The 15,733-nt window shown below is 38.1% G+C and overlaps 1 protein-coding gene across 1 annotated transcript; it reads left to right on the top strand.

Annotated features, from left to right (window-relative positions):
- Positions 1 to 320: 320 nt before the first annotated feature.
- On the top strand, positions 321 to 8,578 carry LOC136241145 (uncharacterized). The gene is made up of 12 exons (XM_066032319.1): positions 321 to 454; positions 511 to 658; positions 2,197 to 2,224; positions 3,519 to 3,775; positions 3,921 to 4,161; positions 4,921 to 5,037; positions 5,739 to 5,914; positions 5,959 to 6,139; positions 6,769 to 7,129; positions 7,502 to 7,779; positions 7,911 to 8,106; positions 8,157 to 8,578. Exons 1-12 carry the CDS (start codon positions 387 to 389, stop codon positions 8,461 to 8,463), a joined length of 2,358 nt encoding a protein of 785 aa, XP_065888391.1. The 5' UTR covers positions 321 to 386; the 3' UTR covers positions 8,464 to 8,578.
- The last annotated feature ends 7,155 nt before the right edge of the window (positions 8,579 to 15,733 follow it).

Here is a 15,733-nt window from a genome sequence, read left to right as displayed (position 1 = left end):
TATATACACATGCATCTAAAATTAAAACTGCAATAATTACCTAAGTAGGGCACAGCCACTTCCCGTAGTTAGTTTAATAATAATTGTAGCTATGTAGCTATAGCGACTAGCTTAGCGACTAGCTGTCTTTATCCCCATTAAGGTTTTTCACCTCAGCTGAACTGACTTCCCAGTATATACAATTTTACTAGCCCTCAACTGACGTTTCAACTCTACTGTTGGACCTGCGCGCTACAAGTGCAGCAACACACAGCACCGGATACTTTGCATATTTACGGAATTCTGGAAGTACTTTTTATTACGTCATTGTGTTGTGTTGCACACATAGAGCAGCTGCGCCTAACAAACTAGTCGTTATTTTCTGTTCCTCGTAGTTGCAGTGATCAATGGCGGTAACTGTGTTGGTGACATTAGCTGCAGTGGTACTGCTAGCGCACGCGCAGGACCTTGACGGGTGAGCTATGGCAACACCACTGCTAACGTTTATAGCTATAATGTTCATATGTGCAGGCCTGTCATTACTACTGATGATGATGGTAACTTGAAATTCATGAGTGATGGGGACTTGGTGTTTGAGACCGGCCCGTCAGCTAATGTGAAGTTCATGAGCGCGGACGGGAGCACTATGAAACCTCCGGAAGGCCTAAAGGGAGATAAGGTTTGTAGTTAGCTAGCGGCTATATAGTTGCTGCTACCGAGCATGGATATAGAGAAGCACTACAACGCGTGCCGCGTAGCTAAGCTAGCCTATTCGCAGCTTTTGTTACGCACACAAAGACGGCGCACATGAGTGATCCCGGAATGAGTTGCAGCTGCTAGACTAAACAAACCAGCTAGTCAGCCAATGCAATTATCTGCTTGATAGACAGTAAAGAAGTAGCTACAACTATTTGAGTGATCAATTAGCAATGTATGCAAGCAGTAGGTGTTGAATAGAAAGCTGTTTAGTATAGTCTGTAACTATTCAGTCCCTTTATAAATCAATTTTTCCTGAAGTGCCCAGATGAATTGCAATATTTTTGGCAAAACATCTGTTTTTCAGCACTGAGGCCAACCAGAATTTTAACAGAACTCAATGTAGCTTAAGTGCACTGGACATGCATGTGTGCAGTGGTTAACCATTAAAAGCTATGTATGGTAGTTATTAATTGGATGTTAACTGGTAGCAGATGAATTTTCTTAGGTCCATGAATCCATAGAAGTGTTGATGACATCTGGTATACTCCACCTGTATAAGATTAATTACTGCAATTAATATCACGAAAGATGATGGACTAGAGTGTATGACTTGATTTAACCAGCTACGCATGATTAATATCATTTATTCAACCCATTGATGCAAGCAAAGAAAGCTATAATAGCTACTAACCTAGAAAGTTGATAGTGAAAGTTACATGTAGCTCAAATTTAAAACCTCAAAGTTTGTACCACAAACTGTAGTCTATAGGTGTTGGTCCCAAAGTATTTGTTATAACTATGAAGTTTCTGCTGTATGTCAGTCTGTTTGGGCCAAAAGTTCCTAAGCAACCGGGGCAGTTCACTTTGGGTGCAAATAATGAAACTACTTGGCAAAAATTTTAATATAATAACTAGCTTGTACAAGTGACCCAGTTTGTTGGTATTATTGATAAGTGTGAGAATCCCATAATGATCTATATGCTGTTCCAGAGGAGGTTGGTCATGTGTCAAGGGTTATGACGTAAAATTATGCAACCAAGCATTGTTCTTTGTGTTAAGGCTTGTTTACACAGCTAGGAAAACAGCGCATTGTACTGAGAAGGCTTGTAAGAGTACTGGGATGTTCTGGTATGGATATAAAATCTGTCGTTTAGAATATTAAAAGGTGTGAAGGTTGAATTAGTTCAACCCTTGTTTGAGATCACGAGATGAATGATGACGCGTGACCAACTTCCTCTTATGCTGTTCAGTGAAGAAGGAGCTTCAGACATTGTATAACCAGCTGCATGTGGTTTGGTGACTTACTGTCTGTGGTTAGAAGCCATTAACTGTCACCAAATGTAATAGCTATTTGTAATAGTATTATAGGCTAAAGTCATGTACTCTATAATTGTAATTTCAGTCATGACATGTAACCATAACCTTCATATTGTATATGTAGCTACAAGAAACGTTATGCTAGGTTCATAACTAGCTTGCCGGGTTAATTAAATTAATATGATGTGTTCTATTTTACAGGGTGATACAGGAACTGCCGGACCTGCAGGTAATATATTGTGGTGTGGTGTGTGGTTGACCAGCATTATAGTTATTGCAATGGCATTGTAGTCATATTGTGGTTATATTGTGGTCATATTGTGGAGTGCAAACATGCTAATGTCAACTGAGGCAGTGCAGTATAGTGCCTATCAGTTGTTAGCTAGATTGTTCACTTTTGATATGTTTGACTTTTCATTGTGCCTGATTTGTATGGCTATATATGGTATTGGGTAAGGGTTTGTTGTGATATCATGCAGTATATGGTAGTATTATATGGTAGGGTTTGGGCTTTCTTTGCCCTTCATCACTCATAACAGCCTCACCTTTCCTTCAAAACAGCTTGGTGGTATTAGTAAATTTTTTATTCAACTAAATTTTCTACTAATTGACTAACTGATGCCTTCAGCCAAGCATAACTTTACTATGCTTAATGCTACAGGCTTGATTTCTCTGTTTAACGTCACTTCAGCCTTTTAGCCAAATGCTTTGGCTACAGTGCATGCACCATGGAGTATTCCATTTCTTCCTCCACTGTCTCGAAGGTGTTGATTTATGGTTACATGCGATGGCTTTAGTGCAAACCGGCTGTTACAAGAGACAGTTCTCGTATTGTTCTTTGTTTGTAAGGCTGTATAACGGGTAGAACATTCCTGAAAATGAAGCAGAATAGCAATTGCCTCCAGTAATTGATAACCGGAGTGCATGTTTAATTGCAATTTCCGTAGTGACTACATTGATTGCAGAGGCACTTCTTACACTGTTCTTCATTTGTAGTGTTTTATAATTGGTGGAACAAAACTGAAATAGTAATTGATAGTCAGGGCACATGTTATGTCTGGCCAGTGCCATTATTTCCTTTGATGCGGTTTGTGTTGGTTTAAGAGTCACTGTTACAAAAAAGTAAACAACCAAGTATAAGGTAAAATCAAGAAATTTTATATTTGGGTAGGGATCAGAAATAAAAAGTAAGGAAACAAGGGAGGTCATCTACACCTGTAACTATACTAGTGTGCGTACTTTAATTTCTACTAAAGTCATGGCTATACTCTGTAAAAAGGTTTCCATTCAAGTATAGATGACCTCTCTTGTTTTCTTACTTTTATTTCTATGATTCAAACTCAAATATAAAATTTCTAATTTTCTTTATACTAGTACATAGTACTGGAATGTTTTATTCTGTATTATACACTAATTGTACTACTTGTATTATTGTTATGCTGGTTGTGATATATTGTGATATGTAGTATGTGCTATGGGTCACAGGCCATATTAATAGTTGAGTTCACCATGGCACATTACAGGTGAAGCAGGTCCCATGGGACCAGCTGGTCTGCCCGGAACCCCCGGAACACCCGGAACAGATGGTGCACCAGGAAACATGGGTCCAGCAGGATCAATTGGTTTAACTGGTGACACTGGTCCGGCCGGCCCACCTGGCCCACCTGGTGCTCCTGGAATTGTGAGTACAGAAAACGGGACAGAAATAATAGCAAATGATAACTGGAACCAGTGCTTCTATCAGAGCCTGAACTCTGATAAGGATTATGGCCTGATAGCAGTAAGTGATATTGTATACAGTAAACTATATAGAATGTGTCAATTGTAACTAATAGTAATCCTATCATGTTACTGAGAACCTATTCACATTGATGGTGGATACTTGAGTAATGAAACATTTTGTAAGTGTTGTGTATTATACACAGGAGTGCAGGCTAGTGAAGCAGAGAGATGACACTTGGTTACGACTGACCTGGGATGGTAACATGCGTATTGCTCGGTGTACTGTGTGTTGTATGAACTGGTACCTCACTGTGGATGGACACCAGTGTAGTAGTCCTGGACCTGTGGATGTGCTTGTATATCAAGCTGGAAACTACCTGATTGTAAGACACTCTCACTTTACTGGAATGTGTGAACAAGCTGGAGGAATGAACATCAGCGCTGGTCAGTGTGTGTAGTTAGTATCTGTTGAATTTGAATAGGGCATGTGATTAAGTATAGATTACAGGCAGCCAATTCTGAGAAGGATACAGAAGAAGTGTGGCATTATTACACAAAGATATCCTATTATTACACAAAGATATCCTAGGCAAAGTTGGTGCTTTGTACACAAACTTAACCAGACCTTACCTGATAATGATAACTGATCTGAGTGTGATGCAATAGTTCACTTACCATGTTAGACTTTCCTTGATCTATGCTATGTAGCTGTGTTGATGGCCCTAATCTGTCAGGGGAGTGGAATAGTCCCAGGTATTAACAGGACACTGCATGATTAGCTAACTTGATCAAGATCCTTGTATTAACTGGCTTCTCTCACAGGTCCCTGGTAGGATAAAACTTATTATAGCAATACATTGTTTATTTTGGCAGAACCACCTTGAGGGCGGGAGGCTTTTTCACTGGATTCTGATTCTGTAAACTTTGTGTGAACAATGAAGAGCTCAGCAGGTTCCTTTGAATTTTCCCACATTATTACATAAGCAATTATCCTCTCACACCTTCATACATGCTATGACAAAACCTTACAAAGTGGTCATATTATTTGGTATGTCATGTGACACATAATAATGACATCTTGTCATGTTTATTAGAGAGTAAAGGAAATGGCCATTACATGCCTCTTGCACAAGTTTGTTTATACCACCATAGAAACATGATAGTATGTTGTAGACAAGCTAGTGAATTACTGTCTTGTCGTAGGATCACATCTTATTCAGCTCTACCTCAAGGATTGTCCAGGATTTGATGGTTATGTCTATGATGCTTACACTGGATGGAACACTCAATCACGAATTATTGTTGAAGAAGTGTCTCCAAGTTAGTAGACGACATCATCATCTGTATGGTTCTAATTAACTTTTCATTTTTGATTGGAATGGCCTCTTGTGTGAACATCTAACTAACAGACTGAAAGTCGTCAGAAATGAGTAGTTTATGAATGAAATGTCATCATCTTCAAATCACGTAGTTGATACACTAGAAGTTCACTAGTAACTAATGAACACTAGTAACTAATGAACACTAGTAACTAGTGGACAGCAATGTATTTATACCATGTCAGGTCTACTTCACGATGAGTGTATTTAGGTGTTGCCAATAATGTTACTAGCTGAGATCGTGGCAAATATATACTTACTATACATGGTTTATCTTCAAATACTAATTAAAAATAGTGTTCACATAATCTTGGTTTCAACTTGTAGTTAGAAGATAGTTAACATCTGATTTCTTTGACTGATCTATAATGCTTCATAGTTCAGTACACAGCTTGTACCTTCTTAATTTACATACGAGTGAGTTCATTTTCTTTAATGTACTTTGAAGATGACAAAAAGACATACCGAAACAAAAACCTAGATATAGTTTTTAGTGGTGAGTAAACTGAAACTTGTTGTTGCCAAAGAAACATAACTAATCCATATGTATACGTGCATTAGTTGCTGTGTATAAGGAAAGAAGTCTTTTGGATGACATTTCAGCTTGTGCTATATCATAATGTGCTTGATATGTCACTATAGGGAATACTGCAGTTCCCGAATCTCCCACTACTCCTCCATCTTACACATATCAGCCCAACCATTGTCAAGTGGCATATGCTAACTTGAGTAGAAACCGTGAGAGAAATCTTGGAGTATTGACAACCATCAGGTTTAACAAAACTGATGATCATACAGTATTGAAGATCACATGGGAGGTTAGTGATGTAATGATGATGTAATATGATATCACATGTTACAGGGTAACATGAGGAAACATCGTTGTACTAACTGCTGTGCTCGTTGGTTTGTAACTATTGATGGATCTGAATGTACATCTCCTTCTAACATTGAGACTACAATATATGCCAGTTCAGCTTATTCCATCTTCTTCCCAACATCCATAACTGGTGTTTGTTCTGACGCAGCTAGAGCACCAATAGGTAAGAAACACTACACTGACACTCATTAAAATAACTTTAAACTGAGTGTAGTGTCTGTGAACTGATGTGTATATGATACTGCTCAGATACAAGCCAATTTTGACTCACCAACTCACAAGTTTTTGGACTCTTCTTTGAAGTACTTACACACTTGTTGTGTTGAGCTGTTTTACTCATCACAAGTACCCCTATCAACAAACATTTGTTTGGGTTTGCAAGGACAGATCTACATATGTCCAAATTGATGGTTGCAAGTGACCAGGTTCTCCAGTTATCACAAACAAAGCACCATAACAAACAACGTTGTCAGTACATACACCTATAGTGGATAATTTGATGTAATCTACTAGCCAATGAAGCCTCTACACAATTTCATGAATACATTGCTCAATTGGAGGTGAAGTTGTGTACATACTTATAATAAGGCTACCTTACATGGCAACTGTGCCCAATACTTGTAAAGTAATGTGTTCTAAGTGAGCACTTACAGCCTTGCAAACAGTGAGTTCCAACTTGACAATTGTTGTCACTGGTGCATGAGTGTGAACTTATATCTGAGCAATATCACACTTATAATCTAAACAGTTTGTTTAACTTACTATTCTGTACTTGCAAATGCTGTCATACAGGAGCTGGAACTCATTCAATAAGACTGGAAGTCAGTAATTGTCCAGGTTCTCGTATCACTGATTTGGCTTCTGGCTTCTTTTCAACTTCACGTTTTCTTGTTGAGGAACTACCAATGCCAACCACTGCTCCTCGACTGAGTGACTCATCTGGTGGAGGATTTCTACCAATAGTACCAAGTATACAAGTCATACCTGAGCCTGATGAGTACTATCCAGTATGGCATCACTGTACTGTACCTGACCTCAATGATCCCAAGGACAGTGGTAGTATTGATAGAACAGAGTGTCCATTTGTTAAGGTGGGAGAAGATACAGATATCATGGTATCCTGGGATGGTAGCCTCAGAGTTGTGAACTGCAAGTGAGCTATGTTCTAAATTTCTACCAATAAAGTGTACAATAACAACATAATAATTAATAAAATTCCTTCCTAGGTAATTGTTCCAAGTTTGACTGTTAAATGTGGCACTTAGCTCTGTACACATGACTAGTTCCTAACTGGTGCTATGAAGTGTTGTAGCTCCCTTAAGGCCTGTCTTGGAGAAATGATTTATCAATACTTTAATAGAGCAGTCAGAGACTGTTACATTAGAGCATTTACCCAATACTGACTGATAGAGCACTCACCTTCTAAATCATTTTGGCTACATCCTTGCACTACACAATGTATCATAACTGAATAATTTACATCTCATATGTACTACTGGTGTTACCACTGATGTTGTCATCTTAGTGAATGCTGTGGTCGATGGTTCATCACATTTAATGGAGAAGAGTGTAGTAATCCTGCCCCAATTGATGGAGTTGTACACTCACTTAATGCCAGTGCAGTTAACATTCATCGCTCCTCTACTATCACTGGAGTGTGTAGAGGCATTCAGTCAGGATCATTTGTTAAGGGAATGAACTACTCTGTAGTGTTGAACCTTGAGAATTGTGGAAATGAAAACCTTAATGCATTCACAGGATTGGAGGGTGTGACTGTAATGTTCATTGAAGAATGGCCACAACGTTAGTAATACATGTAGTAGATTACCTGGTAGTATTTACTTACACTATTACAACTATTACTGTATGACTAGGAAACACTTACCTGTTTAGTATATAATGACCAAATTGTAATGCTTACTTCCCGCACACAGCAAGGAGCCCTCCACTATCCAATTACTGGCCCAACTGGAAACAATGTGTTGAGAATAACATGAGCTCACTGACTACTGGTAATGCTACTGCTATACAAAGCTGTAACATCAAAAAACAGAAAAGTGACACATGGTTGAAGGTGTCTTGGGATGGTAATATTGGATTAATGAACTGCTCCACTTGCTGTATGAGATGGTAACTATATACTAGATAACTCAATACCACAATTAATTGTATTGTTACAGGTATCTCACCATTGATGGAAATGAGTGTTCTTATCCTCTACCAATTGATGCTGCTATCAATCAAGATCTCACCACTGCATTTATTTCACGACAATTTGACATGAGGAGACCAGGAACTATATCGGGGTTGTGTGGTGGTCCATCACCTGGGAGCACATTTTCTACTGGTGATCACATGGTTGAGTTGTATGTGGATCAGTGTGAAGGGTTTGATGATAGTTATCAAGTGATCACTGGCTACCAATCTGTGTCTCGGTTCATCCTAGAAGAGGTGGAGGCTCCAGATAGCTCCTGTACTACAATTTAGTAGCTAACTGACTCTACATACACATGTTAATAATATTGTGCCATTTTCTAATTGCTCATTCCTGTTGCTGTCTAGTAAATTGATCATGTGATCAATAAGAATTGTTAAAATGAAATGTTATTACAAACAATGGTATGGCTGGCTCTGTGATTAGAGTTTGCTTCTAGCCAGAGAGATGGTATGCCAGGCTAGTATTATGGACCCACCCACCCACCATGTGGCATTAAGGCGGTAGTATAATGCACAAAGGACATGAATTACATAGTTAAAGGAGACTGAGTTAAAAAATTTGGTCTAAGATGGCAAAAGTAACTGCACTTGACTAGGAAAAGAATATGAAATCTATCATTGTGTAATCATTGGGAAAGAAAAACCAAAATGCCACCACTAACACCTGTTTTTAACATTACATGTGTCTAGAGAGAGATGTACATGGGAGGGATGAAGGTGGTAACAAGACCACATTTATGAAACATTCAAAGCATTTTAATTTTTTTACTTCCACATTATAATTAATTTAAAAAAAAACTTAAGTACAATTTTTATACTGTTATAATTATATTCAACTCAACAGTCAACAAGAATGGCTTTCTGCCAAGAACAGCTCAACAGAGGTGGTGGGATGCCCTAAGAAAGCAGATCTGCTCCCACCTTTCACATCTCCACTTGCAGAAATATAACTTCATCCAAATTCCATTCTTGTCAGTTTAATAATAATCTTTATACCACAGCCACTGCTCTTTATGACATTTCCAGTAGCTAACCTTTCCATTTCTTCAACATCTTGGCTGTCACCATAGTCTGCCAACTGTACTATATCAGTGTCTATTTTATGACTCATTTGACAATTTGGCTAGTGCTAGTGGCTGGATTCCTCAGGAGCAGATCTAGGGAAGGGGCTATGGGGCCCCCTTTCACATTGATTTTATTGTTAACACTTTGCAGTGACAGCCTGACAGCAACATGTGCTGCAGACTTAGAACTACCTAATCTAATTTCAAGGACTTAGACTTAACAACTTACTGTATATATAGCTGATAAGGTGTAACAGAAAAGGGACCAAGTAAGGAAAAAATCCCTCCAACCCCAGACTTTATTTGATATAAATAACCATATTTTCAAGGCATTATCACTGGATTTCTAAAGGTTATCCAACAAGGGCCCGGTCACTGGGATCAGTATTGGAGGTGCACAAGATCAAGATACTCTAATAGAGCAGTCACCTAAGTTTGATCTAACTGCTCCAATCGAACATTCAGCAGATACATAGTAGTGGCTTCTGCTATGGAATTTATACATATCTGTCTGCACCTAAAGATGTGTCTACACATACAATGAGAACTGCATTGGTCTATTTTAAAGGCCTTCATTAATAACTGATTCATCTACTTGTACAGCGGAGCCATTACACATGGCAATATTTAATTCAAGTATACACATGCCACTGAAAATGCTCTCAGATTCAATCTCATATCATTCAAGTTCAATATTTTCCAATTTCAGTTACATTATTATTCTAACATGCACCTGTTGTTGTGCAATTATGAGAGGGTGTTGGTTGTCTGAACCTACCCAACCTTTTCATTAATAAACACTGCAGAGCTATACCTAATCTAAGGGGCAGTATATAGAATATTTATAGGCAAATTATAAACATTTGTATGTGGAAATACATACCTCCAAATTGCAGTACAGTGGAACCTCTCTATTATAGACATTTTGGGACCCAGAATTTTTGGCTGCTTTTTGCTGTAATATAGAGGTTTTCCTCTTTCAGAGGTAAAAATGTATAAAACAGACCTGTTGGGACCAAAATTTTGTCCTTATTATTGAGGTTTTTCTATTGTGTCCTTAATTTGGGGAGTTTGTTAAGAGAGGTTCCACTGTATTTTAGCATCTATTTTTCCAAAATTTCCTGCATGGGAGGGAATCCCCCAGACCCCCTAGTATGTTGTATGCTGGGAGGTGTGCTTCACACAAGAGATTAATTAGTACCTTGAGGTCCCCCCCCCTTGTAAATCCTAAATCTGCCCCTGTTCCTCACCAAGATTTTCTTGATTGGCTCAAGAATCATTATTAGTTTACGTCAGTAGCTAGCTATAGGAATCACTATTTGTTCCTTCACTGTAGTATGTGTAGCTACTTGCCCTTAACTACAGATTACACTAGTGACCATTTCTTAGGTAGTCAGTTGCCATGACAATGTGGTTGACATGGCCATAAAGCATTGTAACTATTGGGATGATGCCGTGATGATGAATTTCCATACTGGCTTCCAGTGTGATCATTCTACCTGTTCTAATGCTTCAATTTGCGCATGTAGTGCTACCCAGTCTGCTTTCTTTCATTTCCTTCTCTTGCTAGGGTAGCTGCTGCAGCTAGAAGAGTGCCAAACATTTGTGTCACTGGCAGTCACAGGATTTCCATGAAAGTGTCGATAGCCCATGTACTCTCTGCACTTTGCATATACTGGTCATTGAATATACTGGATGACTGCATGCATGACTGTTATTCTGGTCTTCATTCAAGCAAACCAAACAGAATAGGCACTTGAACAATGCTAGATATACTAGGGATAGTACATTATGAGTTGTGGCTGTGCAAAGTATCATGACTACACCACACACTACTTATAATTAACAAATCATTGCATGAGATAGTTACACCACCTGAAGTTTTTCTTAGATATATCTTGATTCAAATGATGAGATAGAGACCAACATAAAGCAGGCATCTTAATACAGTAGCCAACAGTAGTACCTTAATATGTACATCAGTCACACAGTAGAACAAAAGCCTAGTGCATTTAATTTTAAAAGAAACAGAGAACCTGTATATATACCAGAAAATGTATCAGAGTAGGGATATTGTCATATAGTTAACTATAGCTACCATTTTCTCCTGAATTAACTTTTTAATGATAACCAAAAGGTTCTGTTGCCTCATGTACATTTTGGTTTGGAGCAATAAAGGATGAGGATTTGTGTCCAATTAGCATCTCATGAGGTGACAAGCCTGTAGAGGAGTGTTTGTTGCATAATATGTAGTCGAAAGTTCTCATTACAATCCTCTGCTGCTTGTTGCAAGTTCAATAAAGTTCAGTTCATTCTCTCCAACAAGTCATCTCCAGACATGGGATTATAAGTTGTAGTCTAAGGCCAGGTGGTCCTGAAGGACTTGTAGAAATTGTGCAGGCACTAAAAGTTGCAGCCTTGTTTAAAATGTTTTTAGCTCTCAGGACATAGAGCAGTGAGTACTCTAATAGAGCAGTGAGTACTCTAATAGAGCAGTGAGTACTCTAATAGAGCAGTCAGTACTCTAATAGAGCAGTGAGTACTCTAATAGAGCAGTGAGTACTCTAATAGAGCAGTCAGTACTCTAATAGAGCAGTCAGTACTCTAATAGAGCAGTCAGTACTCTAATAGAGCAGTCAGTGTACAGTCAATCATTTCATCACTCTGTCCCATTATTAGCTAGTATGAGTACATTCATCATCATCAACCATAAATAATTGACTGATGATCTCATTATTTTAACAGCTGGCTAAGCAGGTTGGCTAGTAAGTTTAGCAATATTTGCAGCTCACTCATTAGCAGTGTACATGCAAAACTCTGCTTGTAATTACACTGAAGACTTATGTGATCCAGAATCTCTACTTTACTCTGTGTGTGCATGACACATTTTTACATACATGATTTTCATGAGCATACAGTAGTGGGGTACTGATCAAAATAGCAGAGGCAGGATTGAACTGCTTGCTACATCTTCTAATCTGCATGTTAACTGTACATAATCTGGCTTTCTGTATGAAACTATAATAAATTATTATTTCAATTCAATTTTTTATACACCACTGCCCTGAATGTATGAGCACAAACCACAAACCACAAACCATGCATGTAAAAGATGAGATTAAAATGTGAGGCAAATTGCAAGCTGTTGAAGTATCACTTAATGCTACTGCTAACAAAAATTTGCAGTCACCAAATTAATGGAGTCACCCATGGATGTAATATGAATGCTGCAAATCCTGCAGTACAAACCCTAGACTCACCAAGTCATTGTGTAATTAGCTTAGCTATCTATTAACAAAGAGTTTGTATAAACGGGTTAAAGGCAAGTGGACATAATTATCAGCAAGGAGGCCATCTAGAGATATTGAGTGAAATCACACACATGCAAGCCTAGAATTTAGATAGAATCAAGAAACAGTCTATTAGTAGTTACAAATACTAATTCACAAAACCTCTAATAGAGCAGTCACTATAATTTATGCCACAGTTGCCAAAAAATGATCTGCATAATCCATAATCCAGTTCTTAATTTGACCAAGAAATAATTATTTCATTTCTACCCATTCCTTGCTCATAGTTTTACATACCAATTGTAACTGATCAGATGCCAATGCTTGGGAGGGATCTCTGTCCAATAGTTTAGCAAATAGTTGGAGTTCCTAACTTCGTTAGCAGTACAGGCACACTACGCATTAATTGATGAATTCCAATTCAGTGCTCACCTAGTTGAATTCCAGTGTGGCACATGTACTACTGAGATGCACAGCTGATGCTGACAGGCTCAATCCTCTAAGTACTAAGTAGCTAAGGGATGGAATCCCCAGTCATGGTAAAGAAGATGAATGTAATCCTACAGCCACTGTACAACTGCTGAATTGCATGCTACCAGACTCATATGTAGACTTATTGCAGACCTGCCATGGTCAAGGAGGTATGTATTTATGTACTGTAGGCTAAACCTCGTACTATACAACATGCCAAGTTATCACAAGCCACAACCCCACTACATACAAATATAGCAATTGCTTCCCATTCTTGGGATATCCTAATGGTACCCATTTTTCTGCAGGGTAATAAATAGTTTGTATACATCATCAAGACTATATACCTCTTTAAAATGGAAATCACAAAGATACTAAGGACCATGTTATATGTGGGAAGTAATTGGATGTCTGAAAAGAAGTTATTTTTTATCAATTCATGATGGAAATGTGAATTTTGATGTATAAATCTGCTTATCACTCACCACTATCATTGTATCAGCTGTTATGTGTGCGTGTTTGTGTGTGCGTGCGTGCGTGTGTGTGTGTATGAGAGAGAGAGAGAGAGATAGCTTGTAGTTCATCCATTGTTGTAGTAGCTAGCAAATCATAATATATATACAAGAAACCAATGAAGTAACTTTTCCTCTAATATATCTTGTCAATATATTACAAAAAAATTACTTTGGTTTAATGAATGTTATTAAAACTTAACCGAGTATTTCACACAATTGTGGTATGAGTTGCATAATCTAACTTTGAATGGCACCAACAATTATTTTCATGGTATATATGACAGAGGAAGTTTGTTTGGTATTGCTGTAGCTTTCAGGGGTGTAGCCAGAGTTTTTGATAAGGGGTTCCAACAGCGGTATTGAGTTACCAAAAGCAGGGGTCTGGGGGAACAGCCCCCAGCCACTGAGAGACTTTCAATATTTTAATGAATCAAAACTCAGCAAATTGCTATATTTTATGCAAAAAAGGACATTAATTATAAAGCATATAAGTGCCCCTGGGATGAAGCTAGTACTAGATAAAGCTACCTAGTGGAAACAGACAGCATAACACATAGAGACACATATAATAATCTGTAAGTGGTAGTTATCCCACTGGTATAGGAACCATGAAACCACTGATATAAATGGAATGACTTGCAATTAAAACTACAAATATGCATAGCATGGATTCATTTTGCATGCCCAACGGTGATAAATTACTGGAGTTCTAGACTACATCTTTATACACATGCACACCGAAGCTATAGCAGTATATGGTCTTGGCATCTTGCTCAGTTTTGCTTTTAATGTTAGAATGTCGGTAAAACTCCACTAATGAAGTTCCTTAACATATGGATATTTACAGACATGTTCTATTAGAGTATATATACGTAACTGCTCTATAGAGTATATCGATCTTTTTAACAAGCTTCAAGAGGGCTCATGTTACCTCTGCAAATCCTTATACCTGAGAGATGAATGCAAGCTTTATTAATTGTTGTACTATTCCATAAACTATTACTCACTCATTTGTCCTGCCACACTATATGGTGTGTTAGGGTCCTGCTGTAAACTCAGAAATCTAAATTTTACAGGGGGATTCTTGAACCCCTGGGAACCCCCTTTCCCTATGCCCCTGGCTTTGACGGCTTTACTTGCTTCTCTGCTATGTCCTGCCACTTAATTAGGAATTAGAGATCAAGTTTCATTCAGTGATGGTTGGGCAGCTGCTATTGTCTTACCCCCTTGTAGTGTATGGAATGAATTAAAGTAATAAATTGACAAACTGCTAGCAAATCATCCAAGTTACACCATTAAACATTTGTGCTGTTTGGTGCAACTAATCAGAAACAATTGTAGCAAAAAATTGCAAAAAGGGTCTTCTACACTCATTAAACTACCTATTCTAGTGAATAGGCTATAATTGTTTTGCAATAATTTTGGTCTCAAGTGTGCTATAGTTGCAGTATTAGCAATGTTAATTATAGTACAGTATGTAATTATCAGTAGCTAACTTTTCCTTTGTAGTTTAGCCATTATTTTGTAATCATCAATCCAGTATTCACGGGCAATATGGACAACTTATACATTATACTGCTTATTACAACTTATATTGCTCATACAATAGGGAAGCCATGCACAGCGTTACCATGAATTGACACCTTGCACTGTCAGCAAAAAGAAATGGGACACAAAGGAAGACAAAGGTAACTTCATGATGTGTGCATTTTACTTGCTGCAGTATGCCAAAAGGTACATCTCGGGATGAAACGACGTCAAACAGCAAAAAAAATCAAGCCCGTAGCCTTAGCCATTATTGAATTATGCTTGTCTGAAGACATCAGGCAGGCAGGCATGCACGCATACTGAAGGCACTTTAGGGCTTGGTTATACCTAGGCTGTAGTACCAGGAGTCCTACAGACCTTCAGCACTTGTGCTGTAAAGTCTAAATAATAAATAAACCATTCCTGCCATGGCATCAGTGTGGTCTTGTGAAGCTAATTTTTAGGGTGATCGATTGGCCAGAATCACCGAAATCTCCATGATCTCTATTACAGTACTTCCGTACTGTATGATAATTACCAATCCTAGGCCTATCATTACCATAACTATATAGTTACAGGTGCATATCAGTTTTATGTACAGTTAACACAAGGCTTAGCACAAAACAAAGCCTCTTTTATTGTTTTCTTTGTGTTATTATATTTAGTATCTATT

The sequence above is a fragment of the Dysidea avara genome, chromosome 1 (genome assembly GCF_963678975.1).
Source record: "Dysidea avara chromosome 1, odDysAvar1.4, whole genome shotgun sequence".
NCBI lineage: Eukaryota > Metazoa > Porifera > Demospongiae > Dictyoceratida > Dysideidae > Dysidea > Dysidea avara.
The sequence above is the reverse complement of the archived record's forward strand: the minus strand, read 5'-3'. Positions and strand labels throughout refer to the sequence as shown.